This window comes from Panthera pardus, unplaced genomic scaffold (assembly GCF_024362965.1).
Source record: "Panthera pardus isolate Hobbes unplaced genomic scaffold, ASM2436296v1 HiC_scaffold_17, whole genome shotgun sequence".
Classification (NCBI taxonomy): Eukaryota; Metazoa; Chordata; class Mammalia; order Carnivora; family Felidae; genus Panthera; species Panthera pardus.
This window is the reverse complement of record NW_026526732.1, coordinates 143,099,063-143,123,967: the sequence shown is the minus strand read 5'-3', so window position 1 is coordinate 143,123,967 and position 24,905 is coordinate 143,099,063. Positions and strand designations below refer to the sequence as shown.

At 39.3% G+C, this 24,905-nt stretch overlaps 1 protein-coding gene across 2 annotated transcripts in view; it reads right to left on the bottom strand.

Annotated features, from left to right (window-relative positions):
• Nucleotides 1–24,905, bottom strand: part of BTBD9 (BTB domain containing 9) — a 411,249-nt gene that overhangs the window by 338,561 nt on the left and 47,783 nt on the right. For both annotated transcript variants that reach the window (XM_019457009.2, XM_019457012.2), the window contains exons 5-6: nt 21,150–21,369; nt 18,255–18,374 (exon numbers count right to left, since the gene is read on the bottom strand). In XM_019457009.2, the coding sequence (XP_019312554.1) occupies nt 18,255–18,374; nt 21,150–21,369 (340 nt within the window). The remainder of the gene's footprint in view (nt 1–18,254; nt 18,375–21,149; nt 21,370–24,905) is intronic.

Below are 24,905 nucleotides of genomic sequence, written 5' to 3'. Positions count from 1 at the left end.
AGTTCATTGTGCTCTCCAAGTCCCACTTTCCCCATGTGTGAAATGCAATGGTTGCTTAGCTCCCAGTTAAGGAGAAATACTTAATGAAATACTTCAAAGTGTCTGGAAAATTGTGGGTAGTACCTGAGCTATAAACCATATCTTAGCTGAATAAATACCTCCTTCTTTCAGGCATTATGACCGTAGTTCTTATGACCGTATAAAAACTTCCAGAAGTCTCTAATGAGGCTCTACTTATCTACGAAAACAAGGTGCTATGATATCATTATGTGGAATTTGTCAGCATTCCTTGATAAAGCCAGTATTATAAACAAAGCTCCTCCCCCACTAAATAAGGTCCCAGACCCAAGCACATACCTAATGAGCCTTGCAAATAAAAGTGAGTTATGTAAGTGAATGGATTCTTTGAAGCCAGATACACCTGGGTTAGAATCTTATTAGCCCTTTCTGATTTTGAGATCTTGGGCAAAGTACTTAACCTTTCACAGGGTCTGTAAAATGAGAATAATCAAACCCATCTTTAAAAAATTATTTTAAGGGGCGCCTGAGTGGCTCAGTGGGTTAAGCATCCGACTTCGGCTCAGGTCATGATCTCGCGGTGAGTTCGAGCCCCGCGTCAGGCTCTGTGCTGACAGCTCAGAGCCTGGAGCCTGATTCAGATTCTGTGTCTCCCTCTCTCTCTCTGCCCCTCCCCTGCTCACGCTCTCTCTCTGTCTTTCAATAATAAATAAATGTTAAAAAAAATTTTTTTAAATTATTTTAAGAACTGAAAAAAGTAACTTATGTAAAAGCACCTAGTATTCAGAAGACTTCCATCTTTATTACCAACACTCTACAGATAATGTCATTTTAAAAATATCAACAATTTGTATTTTAAAAGAACAAACTCCAAACCTCCAGAGATCAGTATGTGAGTCAGAGTCCTTCAGACCCACATTCCATAAGGTATATTTTAAAACACCTTATGACAGCAATAAAACACATTCCTGAGGTCTGTTCCAAAGATGTCATATCTATTGGTCATGTCTTCTCTAAGATGAAAACATAAATAAGAAACTGATAAAACCAATGGGATAATGGTCAAATAATGAGTACTGTTCAATGACAATGTTCAAAATAATCTTTCAATTTACCAAGCAATTGAAAAGTTTGCAAACACTGTACTGCCCTTCTAGGTACAACACAGGAAATGGCAAAAAGCACTGTGTGTATGTGCAGGCGAGGAGCAGAAAGAGAGGGAGAGAGAGAATCCCAAAGCAGCCCCAGTGCTGTCTGTGCACAGCCCAATGCGGAGTTCAATCCCACGAAACGGGAGATCATGACCTGAGCAAGAATCAAGAGCCAGACGCCTAACCGACTGAGCCACCCAGGTGCCCCTCTAGACTTTTCTGAGTCTCTGCAAATACTCTCTCCTTTCTTGTCCCACCACCATCTATTGCACTGGACTAGTTAAACTCTCACCCATGCCTCAACCACCCATTTTTTCTGAACATTAACCTGAGAAACTGATTTCACCAAAGACAACCATACAAGGCAGATGGAATCTACCACTGGCAGATCATGCTTACCAGGCTCAAATAAACAGTCAAATAGACTCAAATAGACCCTCCCACTGTCTGCAACAACTACGAATTTCTGATCTTTCTCTACTCAAACCTGCAAGTTCCCTTTCACCCACAGCTGATGTTTATTCCATATGCCCCATATGAAACAGAAGCCATCACATTGACATAGCCTGGAACTGGGTTTGTTCTTTATCTTCCCTTCCTCCTGTTATACAAAATGAAGGTGCTTCTCATTCCTTTGACTATCTTTCTCTCTTCCTCTTCAATCTCTCTCTCTCTCTGATCCTTTTAATCAGCATTTAAACATGCTTTCGTACCTCTATCCTTACGGCATATCCACTTCTACCTTCCAACCTGTATCTTTATTCACCTTCAGAGCAAAGTTTCCCAAAAGAGTTATCCATTCTTTCTTTCTCCGTTTGCTTACCTCCCAGAGCTTTTTCTTTTTTTAAAGTTCAACTGTAACTAAAAAAAAAAAAAAAAAGTTATAGCAAGTATAACAAAAAATAAATAAAAATCAAATATCAAATATTATTGGGGCGCCTGGGTGGCTCAGTCGGTTAAGCGTCCGACTTCAGCTCAGGTCACGATCTCACAGACCGTGAGTTCGAGCCCCGCGTCGGGCTCTGGGCTGATGGCTCAGAGTCTGGAGCCTGCTTCCGGTTCTGTCTCCCTCTCTGTCTGCCCCTCCCCCGTTCATGCTCTGTCTCTCTCTGTCTCAAAAATAAACGTAAAAAAAAAAAATTTTTAAATATCAAATATTATCTTTTTACTTTCCCTACCCCATCTTCATTTTCCTTAAGTAATCAGTATTAAAGTTTGATGTGTATCTGTCCGTCCACACCATTCTCTATGCTCATATAAATCCACACAGACATTTATATACATATGTAAGGTAGTTTGCTTGTTGATAAAAGCAGCATAATTAACACACTATCTGCATCATGTTGTTTTTCATCTAACAATTTTTATGGAAATCCTTCTAGGTCAATTCATATAGATACAATTAATTGTTTTTAATTGAAATGAATTTCCTTCTTGACAGGCATTTTGGTAGTTTCCAGTTTTCAATGCTACAAATAATGCTGCAGTAAGCATCCTTACACACACACAAGTTTCTTTGAATGAATTTTACTAGGAGGAGAACTGCTGCCCCAAGGAGTATGTGCACTGTAAATTTCATGACACATTATAAATTTATTTCTTCAACCATTCTACCCTGGCTTCCACCCCTACCATGCCAGCTGCTGCTAAGTGGGGCAGTGCACACCATGTTGCCAGGGCCAAGGGATACTTTTCATTCCTCATCTACTTGATCTCGCAATGACATCTGACATCTTGGCCTGCCCCTCCTTCCTGAAGCCACACTTGCCTGCTTGTCCTTCTGTTGGCTGCTCCTTCCTCGTTTCCTTGGTTGGCTTCTCCTCTCCTACTTGATCAAGTTCTGGAGCACTCAGACTCAGTTCTAGGTCCTCTTCTCTCCTTCTAGGCTCTATTGCATTCTCTTCTGAATGTTATCAACTCTCGTGGCTTCAGATACCATGCTCTAAGACAACAGCTCTTAAATTTCTTATTTCCAACTCCTTTTTCAGCTCCTAGCCTGTACATGGAACAACACTTCTTGGAATTCTCACAAGCTGAAGAACACATCTCAATTCCTTCCATTTCTCCCTAACTTCCCTGCCACCATTCTTATACAAGCAACTGCCCTACCTCTCCTACTAAACTGTAGCAGAGGCCTCCCAACTGGTCTCCCACCCACCTGAACCTACTCCCCAAGGACATCGGTCTTCAAAAAACTTAAGTCAGATCATGTCACACCTTTGCTTTATACCTTCCCCCAGGACTGTATATTTGCTAGCCCTCAGGCTCCTTAATGTGGCGCTGCCAGTCCTGAACAACCTGGCCACTACCTACCTCTGCCTCTCTACCATGTCACCACTCTCCAGCCACAATGACTTATTTTCATGTCCTTAGAAACAGGTCAACTTCTCTTCTCCCTCAAAGCTTTCCTGTCTCTGCTCCAAACGCTTTTCCCTTTTGCTTTGCCTGCTTAACTGCTAATCATCACGTAGGTCTCTACTTAAATAGCACTTCTCTAAAAGACCTCCCCTGACTCACCCGGCTGAAACTGTGTTCTTCTGTTATACTCCCAGTGCTCACTTGCGTCTTCCTTCTTTGCCTTTATCATACTTCCTTTACTTGTAATTATCTTGTTCTAATATCTGACTCTCCTGCTAAGCTGTAAACTCTACAAGGGCAGGAGATGTATGTTTAAGGCTCTCCACTGGAGCTCTACTACCTAGCACGGTACCTGTCATGTAGCAGGCACTTGGTAAGTATTTACTGAATAAATGAGGAAAGCATACTTAATTGCATTTGGAGAGATTAAGGAAGATTTCTTGGAGGAAATGGCATTTCAACCCCCTACATGAACGGACCAGATTTCAGTAGTTAAAGATGAAAGAACATTTCAGAAAGAGGAAACTGTTTGAGATCAAATATTTGGTACTAGAGATTTTGTAATTCAAAATCCAACATAATCCTGCCACCACGCGTGAAATAAAAATCTTGCTATACCAAAGCAAAGCAGCTGAACTCGCAGAGTGTCACCACTTGTTTCCTAAGTGCTAATTCTGCAACTAGCTCAAGCTGGCTTCCTCACAACTTCTGTACACCAATGTCATCCCACCTCCTGGCCACCTAGGTTCCAAGCTTTGAAGCTCTCTTTGACTCAACTTTTTATTATTCTTATCCCATATTCAACCAGTCTTTGAGTTTGAATGGTTTTTCATTTGTCGTTCACACCTGTTCTCTTTCTCTGTGTTAACCAAAGACATCCTAATTCAAGCCCCCTTCACATATGGAATTACTGCAAACTTCTAAATGAGGGTTTCGCAACCTCGGCACTGCTGACATTTTGGGTGGAATAATTCTTTGTCACAGGCGGCTGTCCTGTATACCGTACAGGCCCACGAGATGCCAGTAGCACCCTGCCCCTCAAGTGTGGCTGACAAAAATGTCTCCGGACATTGCCAAATGTCCCCTGGGGGGTGCAAAATCACCCCCAGTGGAGAACCACTTTCCTAGATGACCTCAAGAAAAAGCCCTCTAAAATTACCCAGTCAAAACTCAACTCATTTTTCCAGGCCAACTTAAATTTCGTCTTTTCGATGAAAATATGGATGCTTATCAACAAACAGATGCACAATTGTTTAACTTTACAAATAATCAAAAATCTGCACACTAAAACAAATGAGAGCCCGCAGTTTGCTTATCGGTTTGACAAAAGATTAAAAACAATGATAATGCCCATTGTTGATAAGGCTGCGGAGAAACTGGTACTGTCATATACTCCTGGTAGGAACAAACTGGTATAATGCTTTTGGGTGGCATTTACCAATAGGTCTTGCATTTGAAGATGATCATATCCTTTGACTCTGCCAATGTGAAGAGATAATCAGATAAGTATACAGACTAGAGTGTTCTATAACAGTAAAACTGAAAGCATTCTAAGTCCCTCAGTAGGAGACTGTTAGGTAAACAACAGTACATTCAGAATACTGTGCTTTCACACTCAACAATAGCCAAATTATGGAAAGACCTAAATGTCCATCAACTGACGAATGGATAAAGAAATTGTGGTGTATATACACAATGGAGTACTACGTGGCAATGAGAAAGAATGAAATATGTCCCTTTGTAGCAACGTGGATGGAACTGGAGAGTGTGATGCTAAGTGAAATAAGCCATACAGAGAAAGACAGATACCATATGGTTTCACTCTTATGTGGATCCTGAGAAACTTAACAGAAACCCATGGGGGAGGGGAAGGAAAAAAAAAAAAAAGAGGTTAGAGTGGGAGAGAGCCAAAGCATAAGAGACTCTTAAAAACTGAGAACAAACTGAGGGTTGATGGGGGGTGGGAGGGAGGGGTGGGTGGGTGATGGGTATTGAGGAGGGCACCTTTTGGGATGAGCACTGGGTGTTGTGTGGAAACCAATTTGACAGTAAACTTCATATATTGAAAAAATAAATAAATAAATAAATAAATAAATAAATAAAAAGAATGCTGTGCTTTCAAAAAGGATAAAGCAAAAAAAAAAAAAATAATGAATATAAATATATACGTGCAAGGTTTCAAAATAGTATATGCACCATAATACCATTTTTATAAATTACACGTTTACATACCGTGATACACAGAAGAAAGACTCAATGAGTATTTGTCAAAATATTAACAAAATTTTTATCCTCAAATTACATTTTGAATGTATGAGAAGAACTGTTAAGTCTTCTTTAAAAATCTCTTGGAAAAGTCCAGCTTAACGAACTGTACTTTAAAATTTTCAGTTTACTTAAAGCAGACTTATACATTTATTTGCCACCTTTATTTCAGGCAAGTATCCTGAGTTGGAATATTCTGTTCTGAGCCATATTTTTGCCCTAGAGAAATCAACGGTAAAAAGGAAGTTTACAGAGAGAAATATATTTTTGTGCATGACAGCTTACCGGTGTGATGCATCCATGAATCATATTGAAAATATGTCCCTTGAAATCAAAGAAAACAATATGTTTATACAAAGAATGTGCCCCAAAGTTCCCCAATAAAGGAAAGTGTTTAATCAAAATATTTGTTGACAGCTGGTTAGTGCAGATTCTAAAGTAGAAAAGAAAATCAGTGTCATTGTAGTCTTTTGTGTACAAGAGCCGAATATGCAAATTAGCCCAAAATGGAGACTCATTATCTGTTTTACACTTCAAGTGTGATTTTAAGCACTGTAGGTATATATACACACACACACATCCAGAATACACATATATCTCAACAAACCATGCACATCATCTGTTCAGAACTGAGAAACGCATGCATGCTTCTACAACATTAAATGGAAGGCAGATGGTAGGCACTGATCAACAGAAATAAAATAAAATCCTTCTAAATCCCACTCCCTCTAACATTCCTTCTAATTTTTTTCTTTAGAAAAATATCAAGCAGTTCTTCATTACTGTTGATTTGCAACTTCAAAATTACAATAGGCAATGCAAAAGAGGATTTCAGAGAGGGAAAAATGTCTTTTGGCACAGCCTCTCTTTCATAGACTTAGGCAAGAGATAACACTAACTTTGAAACTCATAGCATACTGTAGTTTTATCAGTATCTAATGTGTAAATTAGCTCTTTCTATAACTGGAGCTTTAGCTTTCAAAATACATAATTACTGATCATTTTAGTCTGCATCACATTTCTTTTGCAGGGTGAAAAGAACTAAAACAGCTGTTACATCCTAATAGCTTCCTAATGTGCACAGAATTTCTATGACTATTAGAAATTAAACCTACAGCTTCCTATCAGGCAGAACATATTCATGTGTATATATGACCCACATTATTTGGAAGAACAATTATTAACTTATGAAATTATAATTTGAAACATAATGAAGTAAGACTGTTCAGGAAAATATTACAGCTCTTAAATGGGGTCAAAGCCACCAGTCCACACCAATCAGTTCCCCCACCTTTCCTCACATCATCGATAATGTGCTTTGGGCTGAAGGGAGTCCAAGGGTACATGCGACCACCATTCTTTGCAGGGTTCGAGCCCTCTATTTTCATACTGGGAGATGAATTTTTAGAAGGTGAACCAAGTTTGGCACTCTGCCCAGAATTTCTGGCAGCAGACAAGCAATCTGGTTTCACTTCTGGTCCACTCTCCCCTGAGCCAACCTTGTATCCACAGAAAGCACCCTGGTCTAGGGAACTTGTGCCATTTATAAAGATCACTGAGAAAGCTCTGATGGTTTTATTAACCATGGGGCTTGTACATATAGTCCTCTTTGAGCATATTTTCTGTGGAAAGAAATATTACAAAAACTAGTTTCCTAGTATCTCTTTCTAACATTGAGGAAAAAACAGCAATGTTAAAAGGATTTTTCCAGAAAAACAGATTATCATTCAGGCAACTTCCTTCAGGAATGTTAGAAGGCTAAAGAGATTCAACAAGATAGCTGATGAGCAACTACTACCAAAGGAATATACAGTGAGGTCCAGGAACTACAATAAAAAATAATCAGAGGGGCGCCTGGGTGGCTCAGTCGGTTAAGCGGCCGACTTCGGCTCAGGTCACGATCTCGCGGTCTGTGAGTTCGAGCCCCGCATCGGGCTCTGTGCTGACAGCTCAGAGCTCAGAGCCTGGAGCCTGTTTCCGATTCTGTGTCTCCCTCTCTCTCTGCCCCTCCCCCGTTCATGCTCTGTCTCTCTCTGTCTCAAAAATAAATAAACGTTAAAAAAAAAAAAAATTAAAACAAAAAAAAAATAATAATAATTAGAGAGGCATACAACATATATTATGTAATTAATGTCTGAATTGGGTGATTTAAGCTATAAATGTTAAAAGGTCAGAGCAATCACTGCCAGGCCGTGTGGGGTGATGTGTTGATATGCACAGGCCTAACTCCCCACTGAGACTATTATTAACTACTTGACCAATATCTTCTTTAGGTTACCATTTCCAAAGTAAACAAGAGTAAAAATGGTTATATAATTCACAAATAAATCTGTGTTTAAGTTTTTTTTCCGATCTCCAAGATCTCAGATCTAGGTGTCCTTCCCTCTTCTTGATCTTTCAAAAAGCAAAGTCAGTGAAGCTTTACTCCATTGATACCATGCTCTTATTCATTCTGGAAGCTGTGCTGGAGGTCCTGGAAACTCTTTCCCACCATTTCCATTAATTCCTGGTTTCCTATTCCCGTCCCACAGCTCACCTATGCTGGAGGCTCCTCACTCATATTAAGAAGCCCAGAGTCCCAGATGGCTTTGTATTCTATTCCCTCCTTGCGTTCTACTTGATAGACCCATAATCCCATGCCAAGTCGCACAGTACCTGGCCTCCCGGTTCAGGATTTCCTAAATTCCATAAATAAGTGTTGGGAACACTGCAGTACCAAAACAGATTCCAAAAGAAGATCTCAAACAGGAAAGCTGATTTCCTAATGTCCATTTCTTTACATGCAGCACATACTCAACAACGAAATACTTACGAAAATGTATTTTTTTCTAAGCAAAAGACACACTGACTCAAATTCTGGATCCAAAACAGGAACTTTTTCTCTGCTTCTTGGGAATTTTTACTCTTTTCTGAATATTATTTGTGAAAATTAACCTAATTTACAGTTCTCCCCAGGGAGTCTTCTAATCTCGTTGAAAGACATTTAAAGAAAGAAAGAAAGAAAGAAAGAAAGAAAGAAAGAAAGAAAGAAACTTTAAATAAAACCAAGTCCCAGATACCTGAAACAGTTATACAAGGTCACATAAAGAGAGAAGGATTGTCATTCATGTACATGTCTCTGAACTTAGGGAGGTATGGGAAGATAGAGGGTAAACAGACGATTTTGACTGATGAGACAAAATAAGGCATTTTTAATAAGAACCAAGGATGAAGCTACAGAAGCAGAAGGACCAAATGATGAAGAGTCTTGAGAAGAGAGTTCAGGTTTGGCCAAGTCCAGTGCAGACTCTGACTTCGGCAAGTGTCCTGCATACACAGAACATCCTTTCTCCATTTGTCTGCTGGCTCAATCCCTTGGTCCTTTATGACTCAGTTCAAATCCTGTCTTCAGTAGGAACCCCTATAACGATGCTCTTGCATACCCTATATATTCCTTTATCATTGCACCTATCGTATTTTACTTTGTCAGTCCTTGGAAGGAGAGCAAAAACTGTGTCTAGTTCATCCATTTATGCCTGACACCTAGACTAAGTGCCTGCAATACAGCAGGTATTCAGTAAATGTTTGTTAGATGAATGTCTACACGAATAAATCCTGTAAGTAACAGAGCACTGCTGAGGAGAGTGAAAGCATGAGAAAAAAGATTTTTGATGCTCAACCAGAGAGGTACTATCTGAACTTAATCCTGGACCTAACTGCTTGGGGAGCAACTATTAGTGCCACCAAATATAGTTCCCGCCCTTCCAGAATGAAAAACAGACAACGGCTGTTTGTGACGATAACAACAGGTCATTAGTATTATTAACATCATCTTATGCAATAGGCTTATTAAAAGGCAGTAATTTATATTCTAAAATTATAAAATAAAATGCAAAAGAAAAGGACAACCCTGTTCTGTTTTCTCATATTCCAATTCCTCTACTGAACACACAACAGTTCAACGTGTTATTACTCTTTAAACAAAACAAGCAAAAAAAGCCTGGATGTGATTTAATAACTTAAGCACAAACAGTCATGTCTCCAAGGTCTTACTGAACAAAACACAGTGTTTTTTTTTTTTCTTTTGGCCTAATAAGAGGACTGTAAGTGAAAATAATAAATAGAAAATTTCTAAACTTAAAAAAAAAAGTAATTCAAGAGAGAATCTATAATATATGAAGTATGTTTCTAAATACACTGGACGCAAAGCAAATCAGGAGTTAAGAACATCAGGCTCCCTATTGTAATAATAAAGGCTACAATGATCTTATTGGGAACTAAGGGGCCAGGGAATTCAAAGCTCTATTGACAAACTGACAATAAAGGATTGCTACACTCCCTTTGGCACATTTTAAAAGAGAAAACTTCCCCAACTGTTCATCATCATCCTCATCCTCATCCACATCGTCAGTGGCCTTGTAGTCTGGGTGGCTATGACCCCCATGAGCAGAACAGAATGCGGCCACACCGGGCCCTGTCTTTCGGCGTTCCTGGAAACTGCTGCTGCCCCAGAGGCAGCAAGAGCTTCTTCGGGGCTTCATGTCTCCTCCTGCGCTAAACCAGAGCTATTTCTTTACCTCATATCCTACAAAGGCAATGTAGGGCCCTGATGTTAACTACAGTCAGATGGGACCTGCAAATTTAGCTTCCCTAAGGCTCAGTTTCCTCGTTTGTAAAATTAGGTAGTTAGCGGTATTTTCTCTCGTAGAGCTACCGTGAGGATACACAAGGTAATGACGTGGCTGGCCCAGAGAACATGCTCCTTCACTGTTAGACTGTCCCTTCCTGTCTCTCCCGAGGTCCTGTAATCCTGTCTCTCTTTTCTTCATCCTCCTTTCTTTTGCTCCCCGATTCCTTATAACTACTTAATGGATCTATCTCCTTTGAGTTACTCTTTTATTTCTTTCAAAATTCCAAAGGAAGATTTAAAAAAAACCCACCTTATTTGTATGAAACTGACAAATGTACTACAGAAGCCCACATAGCTGCTATACTTTGCAGATGATGGGTCAAGAGCTGGCTGCTATCTACAGACTTCACACATAATGTTTCATGTGAGTTGAAAGACTTAAATAGTACAAATAGTTTCACATGTTATTTCACAAATATTTCACATATTTATTTCATAAGTCACAGACTTCAGAACAATCTATGTATAAATATGGTTTTATTTAAAAAACAAAAAACAAAAAAGCAATTTCAACCTCTTTGGTCTCAAGTAAAATTGTTATGATTTAGTGACACCATGTGGCTGCACTTTGCTTTGCATTCTCAGAAGAAAATGTTCCTGCGTGCAGGTTTGCTCTATACTAGTTCAATTATGACGTCAAAGTTGTAGGTACAATTCACACTAAGTATGCACTAAAATGTTTCCTTTTTTAAAAGTGAAACTATTCCTTTCTTCCCTACATCTGGATAAGGCGTTGCTTGAATTCTGAAGATGCCAATCACATAAAGAAATAAAGCCTCAGCATAATCCTAGCTACAATTCTAAAGCATCCCGGTGAACCAATGAGTAAGTGCCTTCCTCGAAAAGTAAAGGAATGTATCAGTGCCCAGTTACAGAAGCAGGGGAAAACAAGAGAGAAAAGAAAGAAGACATGCAGCTTTTGTATAATGTTAACATGGTTGGGAAAGAATGCTTCCATAAATAGCAATGTTTATTTTCTCATTTGTTTTATGTCCTGTAGATCTATAGCACTCTGTGGGTACCATAATCTAATGAAGATGGGTAAAAAAAAAAAAAAAAAATACTGCACCTAATGATGGCAGAGATGAGGAGGGACCTGGAATGTATGGTAGCAATAAAAGAGATTAAAGTGTCCTATGTGAAAAAACAGTGCAGTTTTAGTATCCCTCTAATGAGGCCTCCCCTACAGTAGACCAGTTACTCCTGAATAACAGTCAATGTACAGCAAAGAAAGGCTAACTATCTAAAACAATGACCAGAAAATATCACTCCTTTCATCTCAAAGAATACCCGCCTCCCTGCTCAGGCCTTCTCTGACCACCTTTTTAAAATACCCTCCCCAACACCTCCCCTGGACCCCGGTCACTATCACAGTACCATCTTCACAACACTTAAAATGACTTGATGCATTATCACTTGTTGATGTTGGTTTCTCCCAAATTCCATGACAGCAGAAACCATGGCAGTCTTCTGCAGGTGTTATGGCCTCGGTATCAAGTACAGTGCAGAGCACAAAGTAGAGCTTACTACAGAATGAGTAAGTGATGAATGAGTGAATGAATGAATGAACTGATAAATAAATGAAGAAAAATCTATTTTCTTAGCTGGTGAAGCATGCCTGAATTTCTTGTTGTAAGTGAAAGTAGAACAATTCTAGTGAGATATTTATCATCATTTATGGCCTTTAATGTGACCACTGAGACCAGAAGACAGGCCGGCAGATGCTCTATAACATCCTTTCTTTTTTCCAGGACACATTTGGCACTTTATAATATCAAAAGGAGGGAAGGGAAACTACAATAATTACAACACTTTCAGCAATAGACAAAGAAATCAGTGAAACAGAGTGGAGAATATGCTAGAATTTAGCATATGATAAGTATGACTGTTCATATTCATGTGGTAAGGAACAATTATTAAATAAATGGTCTTAGTCAACTGACTATTCCTACTGAAAATACACACAAAAAATATTCTGGCTGAATTAAATATCTAAAGACAAAAATAACAAATAGTAGAAAAAGTTTATAAAAATATAATATTCTTTAATGCTAGAATGAGAAACACCTTTTCTAAACATGATAGCAGACCACCAGGGATCATAAAAAAGATTAACAGATTAGACTACTTAATGTATATACATATGTATGTATGCAGGTATGTATGTATTTTTTGGACTTCATTTTTTAAAAAGTGAAACTCTATATGGCAAAAAGTACCAGTGAAACTCTAAAAACTTAAAACAAATTGTACATGACAGGCAAAAGGATGGCATATGTGTGTGTGTGTATACATAGATATCTCAATGTGTATACGTCAATATATCAGAATAAGTTCTCCCAAGACAGAAAAAGATAATTGTGTCAGAAGAAAAATATGCAGAAGACAAAAACAGGCTTTTCATAAATGAGAAAGAACAATGGCCATTATTAAAAACTATTCTACCTCATTGATGATAAAAGAAATCTAAATTAAAATAAGTTGTTGCTTTTTTTTTTTTAATAAATCAAGGCTCACAATGGCAAAATGTTGACAAGCTTACGTTGGTAAGGACTCAAAGAAACAGCACTTTCATGTGTTATTGGTAGAAATTGGGTACACCTTTACCAGAAGGCAAGCTTTATCAGTATTTAAAATATGTCCTACATTATAATTTTATAATAAAAATGTCATGAACAAGACATTCCCATTTCTTGTACTTAAAAACAAAAGGGGCCATTTGCAACTATGTGGATGGAACTGGAGGGTATTATGCTAAGTGAAATTAGTCAGATAAAGACAAAAATCATATGACTTCACTCATATGAGGACTTTATGAGACAAAACAGATGAACATAAGGGAAGGGAAACAAAAATAATATAAAAACAGGGAGGGGGACAAAACATAAGAGACTCATAAATATGGAGAACAAACTGAGAGTTACTGGAGGGGTTGTGGGAGAGGGAATGGGCTAAATGGGTAAGGGGCACTAAGGAATCTACTCCTGAAATCATTGTTGCACTATATGCTAACTAATTTGGATGTAAATTTAAAAAAAAAATTTTTTTAACGTTTATTTATTTTTGAGACAGAGCATGAATGGGGGAGGGTCAGAGAAAGAGGGAGACACAGAATCTGAAGCAGGCTCCAGGCTCTGAGCTGTCAGCATAGAGCCCGACAAGGGGCTCGAACCCACGGACCGTGAGATCATGACCTGAGCCGAAGTCGGATGCTTAACTGACTGAGCCACCCAGGCGCCCCATTTGGATGTAAACTTTAAAAAATAAAAAATTAAATTAAAATAATAAAAAAATAAAATAAAATTACAAAAAAAAAAGGGGGGATGCCTGGGTGGCTCAGTCAGCTGAGCACCTGACTCCTGATTTCATCTCAGGTCATGATCTCACGGTCACGGGATTGAGCCCCGAGTTGAGCTCTGCACTGAGCATGGAGCCTGCTTGGAATTCTCTCTCCTCCTTTCTCTCTGACTTTCCCTTGCTCACAGGCATGTGCGCGTGCTCTCTCTCTCAAAATAAATAAATAAACTCTTAAAAAAAAAAGAAGAAGAAGAAGAAGACAGAAGCCTCGTTTTGTGTTAACTGAGGTCATCCCTCTGGTGCCACATTCCTGTCAAGCCACACCCTTCTCAATACTCTTTCTGGCCTCATCTTCAGTCACTGCTCGACTCCTCCCGTGTCTCTGACCAGCCCGTACAGAAAACACACCTGCCTTCTAGTCTTTTCTTCTCTCTCTTCACAGGCATACCTGGGGGACGGTGCTTGCAGGCCTGCTATTCCTTCCCTCAACTCCCAGGTGTGGCCCCAGGATCACCTTGGTAATTCCAGCTACTAGCTGCCTGCAGGCTCTAAAATCCACCTCTACCCATTCACACCCACATTCTCAAGTCCTCTCCTATTTTAGCACTGTTGTATGGCTGCCAAATTATTAGCACCATGTTGAGAAACAGCCAGAAAGTTTTTTAAAGCACTCCATATTTGCCACTCCTTATTAGTGTTTTTTGCTCAGTCCTTGGCTCCAGCATCTAGGAAAGATGTGGAAGGGCTTGAAGAGAGCTTACTAGATAGCCAAGACAAGGTAAAGGTTGGAGAATTTATGGGTAGAGCAGAAATTGCCTTTTCCTGAGAAAGAGGAAGCTGGTAAGACATAACGTGGTTCTGAGTGCATCTGAAAGATTATACTAACGTGGACAAGTCAATTTTCTTCATCCCTAGGTGGGGGCTGAGCAGGGGGAGTTATTAGTCTAGACTTTGGCTCTAGAGAACAGTCCCCACTTAATCTACAGCACATTCCTAAAAAAGGGCCCAGAAGACAGAGCAGATCATTCCCTCCACTCACTATTATGGTTGGAATAATCACTCTGACTTTGAAGCCTGACATTATCCTTATTGCCACTAGATAAACTCTACTACCTTGACGAAGTGAAGTGCTGCTAACTGAACTACATTCCACATGATATATATAAATGGCAAATTTTATGCCATATATATTCTGTTACAATAAAACATGTTTTACCAAAATGAAAATACATTAAATCCGTTAGAAACACACCAATTCGCAGGTTATGAGATAAAGCAAACCATTTAAGGCATGTTTTGGACTGCTATGTATGGACTGGCAATATGGAAAGTGTTAAGAAGACTAGGCTCCTGAGGTCAGGAACAGTTTCCTCATAGTGAGAGCCCCCATGGCCAAAGAGGATGGCAAGAACGAATCTCTTTCTCTGAAGGTCAAACACCAGTTGAGAGCCTCAAAAATTAGATAAATAAATAAATAAATAAATAAATAAATGCAATTTAAAAATAATAAAAATAATAAAAACAAAAACAATAAAAATAAAAACCACTACTGACTGAGCCTCTCCTTTGGGCCAAGCACTGTACTCAATGTTTGTACATATGCCGTGTCATCTAACTCCCCACAGCAGACCTCATAAATGGTGTTGTGATATTCCTGTTTTTTTGCTGGTGTAGAAAACTAGGGCTTGGAGAAGCACAGCTTAACGAAGATCACCATGCCAGTATTCAGTGAAACCAGAATGTAAGAAGAGCTCTATCTAGCTCCACAGCCCATGGTTTCTATGACACAGCACTGATTTCCGTGCAATCCAGCCAAGACTCAGAGAGAGCCAGTTAGTCTCACACTCCCCAACTCACAGTCTCCTCTTCTGTGCATATAGTTGATGTAATCTTTCATCAACACCTCGTACCCATATCCTTCAGGATTAACCTCAAAATTCAGTTTCCTGATGAAAAACAGGAAGTTACCTCTGCAAACAGTACAGAACCACGTACCACTCCGAGACCTTTCAAGCACTAATATATATTTTAACAAATACGTGGATAAAAAGTGCCAATGAATGTATATACATATTAATGCTGAATCAATTCTCTTCATTACGCAGTCAGGGCCTTGACCCCACGAAACCTGTGCTAACATTTATAGAGTACCTACTGCATACGAAGTCACAGCCTGAGTACCATGCAAGAATACTGAAAGATTAGAATCCATACTCCTTGCTTCCAAGACTTTGTAATTTTAGTATCAGAGGCAAGACAAATACTCAAAGGACACCGAAAAACAAAGGTGATGTACAAATGTGCAAATTAACTAAATAACGCAAAGTAATTTATATGTACCCAGTAATGTTCCTGGAAGATGTGTATTTAGAACATTGTTTAGACAGTCAACAAATGAGTGTGAAGATAAGAAACACCAAGTATAAGACATCCTTGGATAATCAACTGAGACTTAGTCTTAGGTTCATTTTTAAAGGCTACCAAAATTCCAGTCTATTACAAAAGGCAGTTTATAAAGGAATGTAGTAATTAACATGTAAAAGTGGTTATAAATCTTTTTAAATTTATTTCTTAACTACTATGGATATCAAGATTCTTTCCTTGTCTTGTTATCACCATCTCTAACACTATCTTTGCTCAGTTTTTCTTGACCAGGGCTGGGAACTGGCTATACCAAGACAAAAACCAGCATCATGAATACAGCCAAGCTCTACAACACATAAAAGCTACATCAATAAAAAGCAAGGCCACACAGAAGAGACTAAATAAGGAAAGGGGAGTATAAGTAATACCCATTAGTAAATAAGGTGAAGTATATTTTCTAAAAGCCAGAGATGGCGAATGAAGGCATAAATCTCCCTCCACACGGTGGGAATTTCCGAGGGGGTAAAGCATACAGCCTCTGTCATGGCTACTATTATATTCATGATGATTTGTTCTGGGAGTCCAGTTCCTCTTGTTTCAAATTAAATGCAACCCATACAGTCCTTCAGTCCACATCAGATGCTTTGGTTGCTATGTTGCTTACTTTTTAATCCAATACAACCATAATAACTTGAGTCAATGCAGATTCAATCTTCTCCTTCAAGTTGGGGCCCCTCTGTCACTCTCAAAGTATCCCTAGGCAGCTCTGAGACACAAAATCTTCACTCAATTTCTTGTCCTTCTTTTTTTAATCCATTCAAAACTCCTGATAAAAGAGCAACTGCCAGACCTGCAACACTTTAGTCTCTCTTTGGGGAAATGAAATTGATTTCCTTCATTTTTACACAAGAGGATCCCTGGGTAACAATATTGTGTCCAGTCATACCCATAAAAAAAAAAAAAAAAAAAAAACAAAAACAAAAACAAAAAAACGCAACATTCTTTACTGTACCAGAAGGCGGAGAGCTTTTGTGGAGTTTCTTTGGTGGAGGTTAAGAATTCAGCCTGATGCTGTTAGGTCCTAAGTTTATTAAGTATAAAGGTTATCTTCTGACCTAGAGAGTAAGTGCTATTGGGCACCCCATCTGCTCCAAATCAGTCAGCTGGGGTCATGATGAGGGTAGGGATGGGAGTGGGTAAGAGGCCAGAACCCATTGCTCCTGGTTTACATCCCCAAATACCTTTCCTTCTCTTCTTGCCACACCTGACTAAATGAACCAATCATTTTCTGCTTTTGATCTTTTGACTCTAAGATAAGGAATACCTGAGGGCAATTTCCAAAGGGAAAATTACAACAGAAAAGAAAAAAAAACAGCAGAACTTTGGGCACCACCTTTTCCAACACCCAAATTCATTAGTTGTATAGGTTTTACAGAATTCAGAAGGTTTAAAAGATGGCCTAAACCTAAAGGAAGAATATGAAATATTAGAACAGTAGCTCATCAACATTTTTTAAAAGCAACCTTCTATGGGATTACAATATGTAACAACAATAAGAACGAAGGTGCTCCAGTTGAAGGGAGGGTGTGAGCCTGGAGCCCCACCAGCTCAGCCTCCCCTGCTCCCAGCCCAAACCACTAGAAACACTTGGTTCTGTCAAACTCCACTGATAAGCACCAACCTAGAGAAAGAACACAGCTACTCAGAACATGCACACTAACATATAAAAAATCTCCTCCTGGCTCTGAGGACTACCAAGGAAGCATCCAGAAATATCTCCCATGGCTTTTGCGGGAAGAACACAACCCCTACCAATCACTCTGCTTTCAGTATATAGCATGGAGCTTAAAAAGCATCTCTACTTCTCAGTGTTCGCTCTCCCTTCTTGTTCTTATGGGCCTTCTGCCGAAGTTTGGCACAAAATACTGTGGATAAACAGTTCCGCAGTATACTCTAGAATTGAGATGCTTAATTTTCCATATTTTCTCTAAGTTTTTTACTTGGGATGCATTTAGTAGCTGATATCCTGAAAAAGTCTTCTTCCATGAGACAGAAAAAAATGTAGTCCATTTCTCAAAGTCCAAATCTCCTTAAATAAACATCAAAATCATTAATTAGCCATGAGAACTAACCTGCAGACACGGGCTGGAAAATATAATTTCTGCCAAGAACGACACAGATACTGCGAATGATCAATCACTCTGATCCAATCAAGTTCATCCATTGACACTTCAATGAAGTATGAGTAAGACCTATGAATCAAAAGGAAAAAGGCAGAAAAAAACATATTAAAATAACAAAACCACATTATACTTTAATAAAACGTTAAAGGGTACAAAAACTACAGTATTCACTAATTACATTTTCTGCCTAATGGTCATATTATTCTCCATAACAATCAAATTCAGAAAATAATAACATCTGCATAGATCCCTGTATTGTAGCATTCACCACAATGTATCGAGATTATCCCTCGGGCACGTCTGTATGCTTTAGTAGACCACAAGCTGCTTAAGAACAAGGATCACGCCATATTCATCTTCACATATTCGGGGTTTAGCACGCTGTTTGGCACATATCTGGCACACAAGACATTTGCTCCTTTTCAAACAGAGCCAGCTACCTTGCTCCTACTACATCAGCAGATTAATAAACCCATGACAAGAGACAGGACAGAAAACAGACAAGTAAGAGGTATGCCTTCTCCTTCTGCCTTCCCTAGTCTGGGTGCTCAGCCCTATTCTCTCAGGAAAGCCAACTCAGAATGGTTCCCAGGAAAGGCCAGCTTATCTCCTGCTCCCTCCCAGTCTCCCACAATCCCACATATACATCCAGCCTGAAGAAAAATAAATGACATGGGTGAAGAGATAATGTGTGTTTCTTTGGGATACAACAAAGAATTTGGCAGCTAATAATCCAGCAGTAATGAAAACAGCCTATCACCCTCCCCTAGTCAGCTACCCTGGACCATTAGATGCTGGTCCCATGCTGAACCAATCTATATTCCCCTGTCATAAGCCAAATTTAAATTTGAGATGCAGTTATTACTTGTACTGTAATATCAACAGGAACAATCTCGGAAGATTTAGGTGACCATAAATGTCAGCCTGCAACCAACAGTTGTGACCAGAAAAGGTCAGCTTATTTTGTGTCATCCCCTCATTTTCTGCTGCCCCCTCATTCCCATTCATTTTATCGCTCGGTCTCAAACTGGTTATAACCTTTTATTGAACCTCTCTGGGTTATCAGGAATGCAGGATATAACTTTACAACACATGTCAGAATCTTTTGGGCTTAAGATTCTGCATTTTTCACCTTTGCTTAGAATGATAACCACTTCTGTGAGAAAAGAACTGCTCTGTGGGAAAGTTAAGTCCCCCGTGAATGTAAAGCACATACTAAAACAAAGTGGCCCATAAATATTTAACATCATGGAAACGATAATAACTACTTTCAGTTTCAAACATACTAACCTTTTCTTTTATTATCTTTATACTAATTTCATTATTAATTAAATGAGTGAATATACGCAAAGCTTTGAGAATAGTACTGATCACATAAAAGTAATGAAAGTGCTATATAAGTATTATTATTGTTATACTGTTATTATTAATCCAGAGACTCTTGGAAATGATATGTGAATTAGCTCCATTTTGCCAACTAAACATCATATTATATCCAACAAGATACATATCAGAAAATACATTCTTTTTTTTTTTTTTGAGAGAGAGAAAGAGAGAGTGTGAGTGGAGTGGGGGGTGGGGGGGGGGCGGGGAGGGGGGACGGAGGATCCAAAGCAGGCTGCACACTGACAGCAGAGACCCCAATGAGGGGACTGAACTCACGAACCGTGAGATCATGACCTGAGCTGGAGTCGGAGGCCTAACTGACTGAGCCACCCAGATTCCCCAGGAAATACATTCTTAATAAAAAAGAAACAGATGAAGATAACCTGGGGACCTTGAACACCTATGCCTATGGGAAACACTGACTCCTACCTCATAAAACTTCCTCATCTTTGGTTCAAATGGCTTAAAAGAGTGATGGCCAGTGGTGCTAAGAGAAATGAATTAACGTGCAAGATTTACAAGGTATCATCACCATTACTATCAAGTCCTCCATACCCAGGCTCAGTGTCATGAGTAGGGCCTAGGAGACTCTATAAATTTCTGGGTATGTAGGGTTTAGGTTAATGATGGGCAGTGATGAGAAAGACAGTTCTTGGTCACCTATACTGCTCTAGTACTTCTGAGCATCATGGCTGAACCCTAGAAACCACAGTGGGTGAAAGTGTCAGAGGTGCTAGAAGGAAGGCAGAATCTTGAAGCCACTACAAAACTGGGGGGTTCCTAGCCTGGAGCCATCAAATTTTTTTCACAAACTTCCTTTGTTTTCAGGATGATTATTTATACATATACTAAAAGAGAACTTATTTTCTTCATTCATAGGGTAAAATGCATTTAAAAGGTTATAATCAAGTAAATAAGTAATGGTAACCCAGGTGGTGAAATACCAACCACTGAAAGTAATATTTTAGACGAGTATTTTTAAAGAGTAGAATGTTCACAACTACAAAGTGAAGTCAGCCTTCAGACATCGAATCTTCATTTTATAAAACTATATGGTTTTACAGGTTTTTGTTTTGTGTATGTACGTGTGCGTATAACTAGTTAAATATATACAAAGTTGGATAATTACATCTATACTAGATATATGCAAAGATTATTAATGGCTGGCAAGATTACTAACAATTTCTATTTTCTTCTTTGTGCTTTTCTATATTTTCTATGTTTTCCATGATAAACACATATTCATTACTTTTATAAACAGAAAAAAAGCAAAAAATGTTTTTTTAAAAGGAATATAGCCTTTCACTCTTCTCCCAGAACTAAACTTCAGGAGAAATGGCAAAACAATCCCAAGGAAATAAAGCATCAAACTGTAAAACCAAAGGAGATGACCACAAAATGAGGCCAATTCAATCAAATATAATGTCATTTTCTGTCCAAGTCATGCTAATCACTCACCGGCTATCTCGGTCCCACAGGAGTATCCGTATGTGATTGATAATAGATGGCTGACCTAGCTTAATCTCAATGCCAGAACGGCAGTCATCATCAATTGGGTGCCTAGAAAATCCATGATCCAAATCATAATTTTGAGTATCACCATCTAATAAGGCAGACTTCAGCTCCCCTTTTACAACCTGGGCTCCATACTTCATAGTTGCAATATTTTCTTCTGGTACTACAATTAAAAATAGGAAAGCAAGGTTAATGGTTACTTAGTAAATTATTCTATATTGTAGGGAAAAAGACAAATTCTAACATTCTAGTTGATTCTATTATGTGCATTTAATCAAAAGTGGCAGAAACAAGTCTATAGAGATAGAAGACATGGAATGTCTACGAGGGTTAAGATACCACCTACCATTTAGATTTAATGACGCCAGCATAGCCACAAAGTGCCTAAGACTAGTGCTACGAGGAAGAAGCTGATAATAGTAGGAAAAAAAACAGGTACTAGGGCAAATAAACCAGCTCTGCAGAGTTCACTCTATTAGGAGCTTTAATTTACTATCTACAGGACAAAAATGCCATATAAGATGACCTGTACCCACCATCTGGACATATAAAAGCAAAGCAGAGAGGTCAGATATCTGATAAGACAACAGAAGAAGACACGTTCCAATACAGCGGAGATACTGGACACGAACCCTACACACAGACATGCTGAAGCAGTTAATCTAGCTAACAACAGTATGTTTAAAAGAAGATCTATTTTTACTTTAATTGAGATTTTTAAAAACGGAAATTCAGTCTGTCATCAAAATCATTATTATGGTTATAATTAAGCCCCCTCCCCTCTCCAACACTACTAGATTTATTAAGTGTCATTTGTTCCTGGAACTCTGAAGTCCTCTATGCAAAGGCTGCTTCACAGAGCTAGAGCGTGTTTTCTAGGTGCCGACATTCTGACTGACACTCTCTGCGGAAAGACAGGAGGCAGCATAAAGCAGATGTTGAGAGCCTGAGCTTCAAGGTCAGAGTTCAAATAGGGGCTACACCTTTAACGAGGCAAATGACTCTGGGGAAGTTACCTTCTCAGAACTTCAGTTTCTCAAGAAGGCAGTATCTAGACCCAGATGTTTTTGTTTATTTGTTGCAAGGATTAAATGAGATAATGTTTGTGAAGCACACAATAAGCTCTCTAAGAAAAAACATCATCATTATTATTATGAAACATATACTAAAAAACAGACAATAATAAGAGAACTAAGTAAGTTCACAGACTGTAAACAAATACTGAATTCTCACAGTACAAGTACATCTCAGCTATGTGATTTGAATAGGGGAAAGTGTGAGCTTAATTAGACTCTTAGCGAAAGGGGGTTAATTCATCACTGCATATTTCTTCCAAAATGTGGGTTTTAAAAACATTTTTTGGGGCAGCTAGGGGCTCAGTCAGTTGGGCATCTGACTTCAGCTCAGATCATGACCTTGCGGTTCGTGAGTTCGAGCCCTGCATGGGACTCTGCAGTGACAGCTTGGAGCCTGGAGCCTGCTTCAGATTCTGTGTCTCCCTCTCTCTCTCAGTTCCTCCCCCACTTGCACTATCTCTCTCTCTCTCAAAAATAAGATAAAAAAAAATTTTTTTAACATTTTTCAAATGAAGCCAGGTGAAGGGAGTGGCTCCAGAAGATAACAATAAATGCTGCTGACAATGGGGACTGGACAGGTTTAGTTAACTTGCAAAAGGCTAAGGCAACTCAGAAAAAAAACAAAAGAAAACAAAACCTAGTCAGGCTCAACCTTTTTCGTGATGAAGTGATACAGGTTTAGAATTTCCTGAGTTCTCTTAGTTCATGGTAATCATATATATGCATTCTTGTAGTCTGCTTCCAGGAGCCCTGCCTGCCACCTGCCTTGTAAGGGTTTCTGATGGGAAGACACACTTACCCCTCTCTCCAAATCCTTCCCAATAGGGTCGCCTGAGACTCAGAGGGAAGAAAACAGAGCCTGGTACGGTTTAAAAAAAAAAAGAATGTTGGATTTAAAGTGAGAAAACCTAAGTCTAAGACAGGCTCTACTCCCCACTCCCCCTGAGTGAGGCCTGTCAGTCTCTATGGATCGGTTTTCTCATCTACAAACAATGCTGTGCCCAACCCACTCACTGGATTACTGTAAAGATCATACTACAAATAAGATATGCTACAGGATCATGGGAAGTGTAAAGCATTCAAACAGTCAAAAAACCCTTACCGAGGACTCAATCTGTACCAGGTACCCTGGAATGCCTCAGAAAGGAAGACAGAGATGGGCCCTGCCCTCCTGATGCCTCCAACCAAGAAATGGAGCTTTTCATAAAGCAAGCAAAAACTTCCAATCTCCACTTTTCAGTGCTAATAATACGTAACACTGGGTAAAAAGAGGTATTTTCTCCCTTACTGCTCAGTGTAAAATGGGGGGGGGGGGTCTGAAGCCCGTTGCTGCAGACCACTGGAACCCATCTCCACCAGTTCTGCCACCACCAGTCAAGACCAAGCCAAGAAGGGGGGAACTCAAGCTTTCCGACTTAGAAATGGCTGCCACCCTTTGATTTTCTCTAAACACGAGCATCTTCTTCTCTAAAATTTATCAAGCTCGCAACAACACACTAGGCATAAGGGTTTCAAGTGACTGTACCTAAAAGTCTAAAATGGAAATGAAAGTGCTACTGCAAGTCTAAAGTCTTCTTCTGAAGTTTATTTCAAGGGCGCTTGAGAACTTTTCTAACTGTTCTTGACACAGATTCCCTGAAAGTATCTTTCACTTTAAAATGGAGAACACTTACACAAGTGGCAAGCCTCTCATGGTGACCATAATCGGAGTATCTCATGGGATAAAAACACAACCCCTAAGTATTTGTGCGTGTCTATGTGCACGTGCGCACACCTGCACACACGCACAAGACCCACAGTTAAAGGTAAGAAGAAAAGTGACCATAAATGTATTCTTACTGCCTAATATCTATCAGTCGAGAAAAGAGCTCTCAAAAAATATAGGGTGTTAGAGATTAAACACATAGCAGGTAACAACAGTTTTCTTAACATTTGTGATTTTTGATACACTGTACAAACATGAAGAAAAAAAATAAGCTTTGAATTTCCACAGGTAGGCAGAAACAAGCCAAGTATTAGAAAGAAAAGCTAAGGAGAAACGGAGTAGGACCTGCTGCTAGCGACACAGTGCCAAAATCTGAGTGGTTCTAGGTTAATTATCTTGTGTTTTTCTTTAGTTGTGTTATGTTCTTACTCCTCCTTTATTGAACTTTCTATTACATCTAGGCTGAGATAGCTGTCCACCCCTGATGGGTCATTTGGAGCCATACCTGGTTCTCTGCCCACTGCAATCTCTTTACCTAATTCTGTGCCCCAATCATCTTCTACTCCCCAACCTGAAAACCCTGAAAAAAATGTGTGGCTCCTCCCTTCCAACACGTGTGGCACTACACGTGGCCTTCTTGACAACTCTTGTCTTCCCTTGACTCGCCCCATTATCTCCACTCTCTGCAGGCCTCCTTTCCACATTTAACAGTACTGGTGCTCAAACACACCAAACACAAAACAGAGATAGAAAATAACCCCGGCAGGAGACTTTACCGAAGAGCACCGGCCTCCTGAGTCAGAGCAGCACTGGTTCCAGCTCAGGCATTGATTTCACTCAGTAACTTTAGGCAAGTTACTGATAAAGATCACAGAATGAAAACTTCTAAGAGCCGAATGGGACCTTCATCCTATTTAT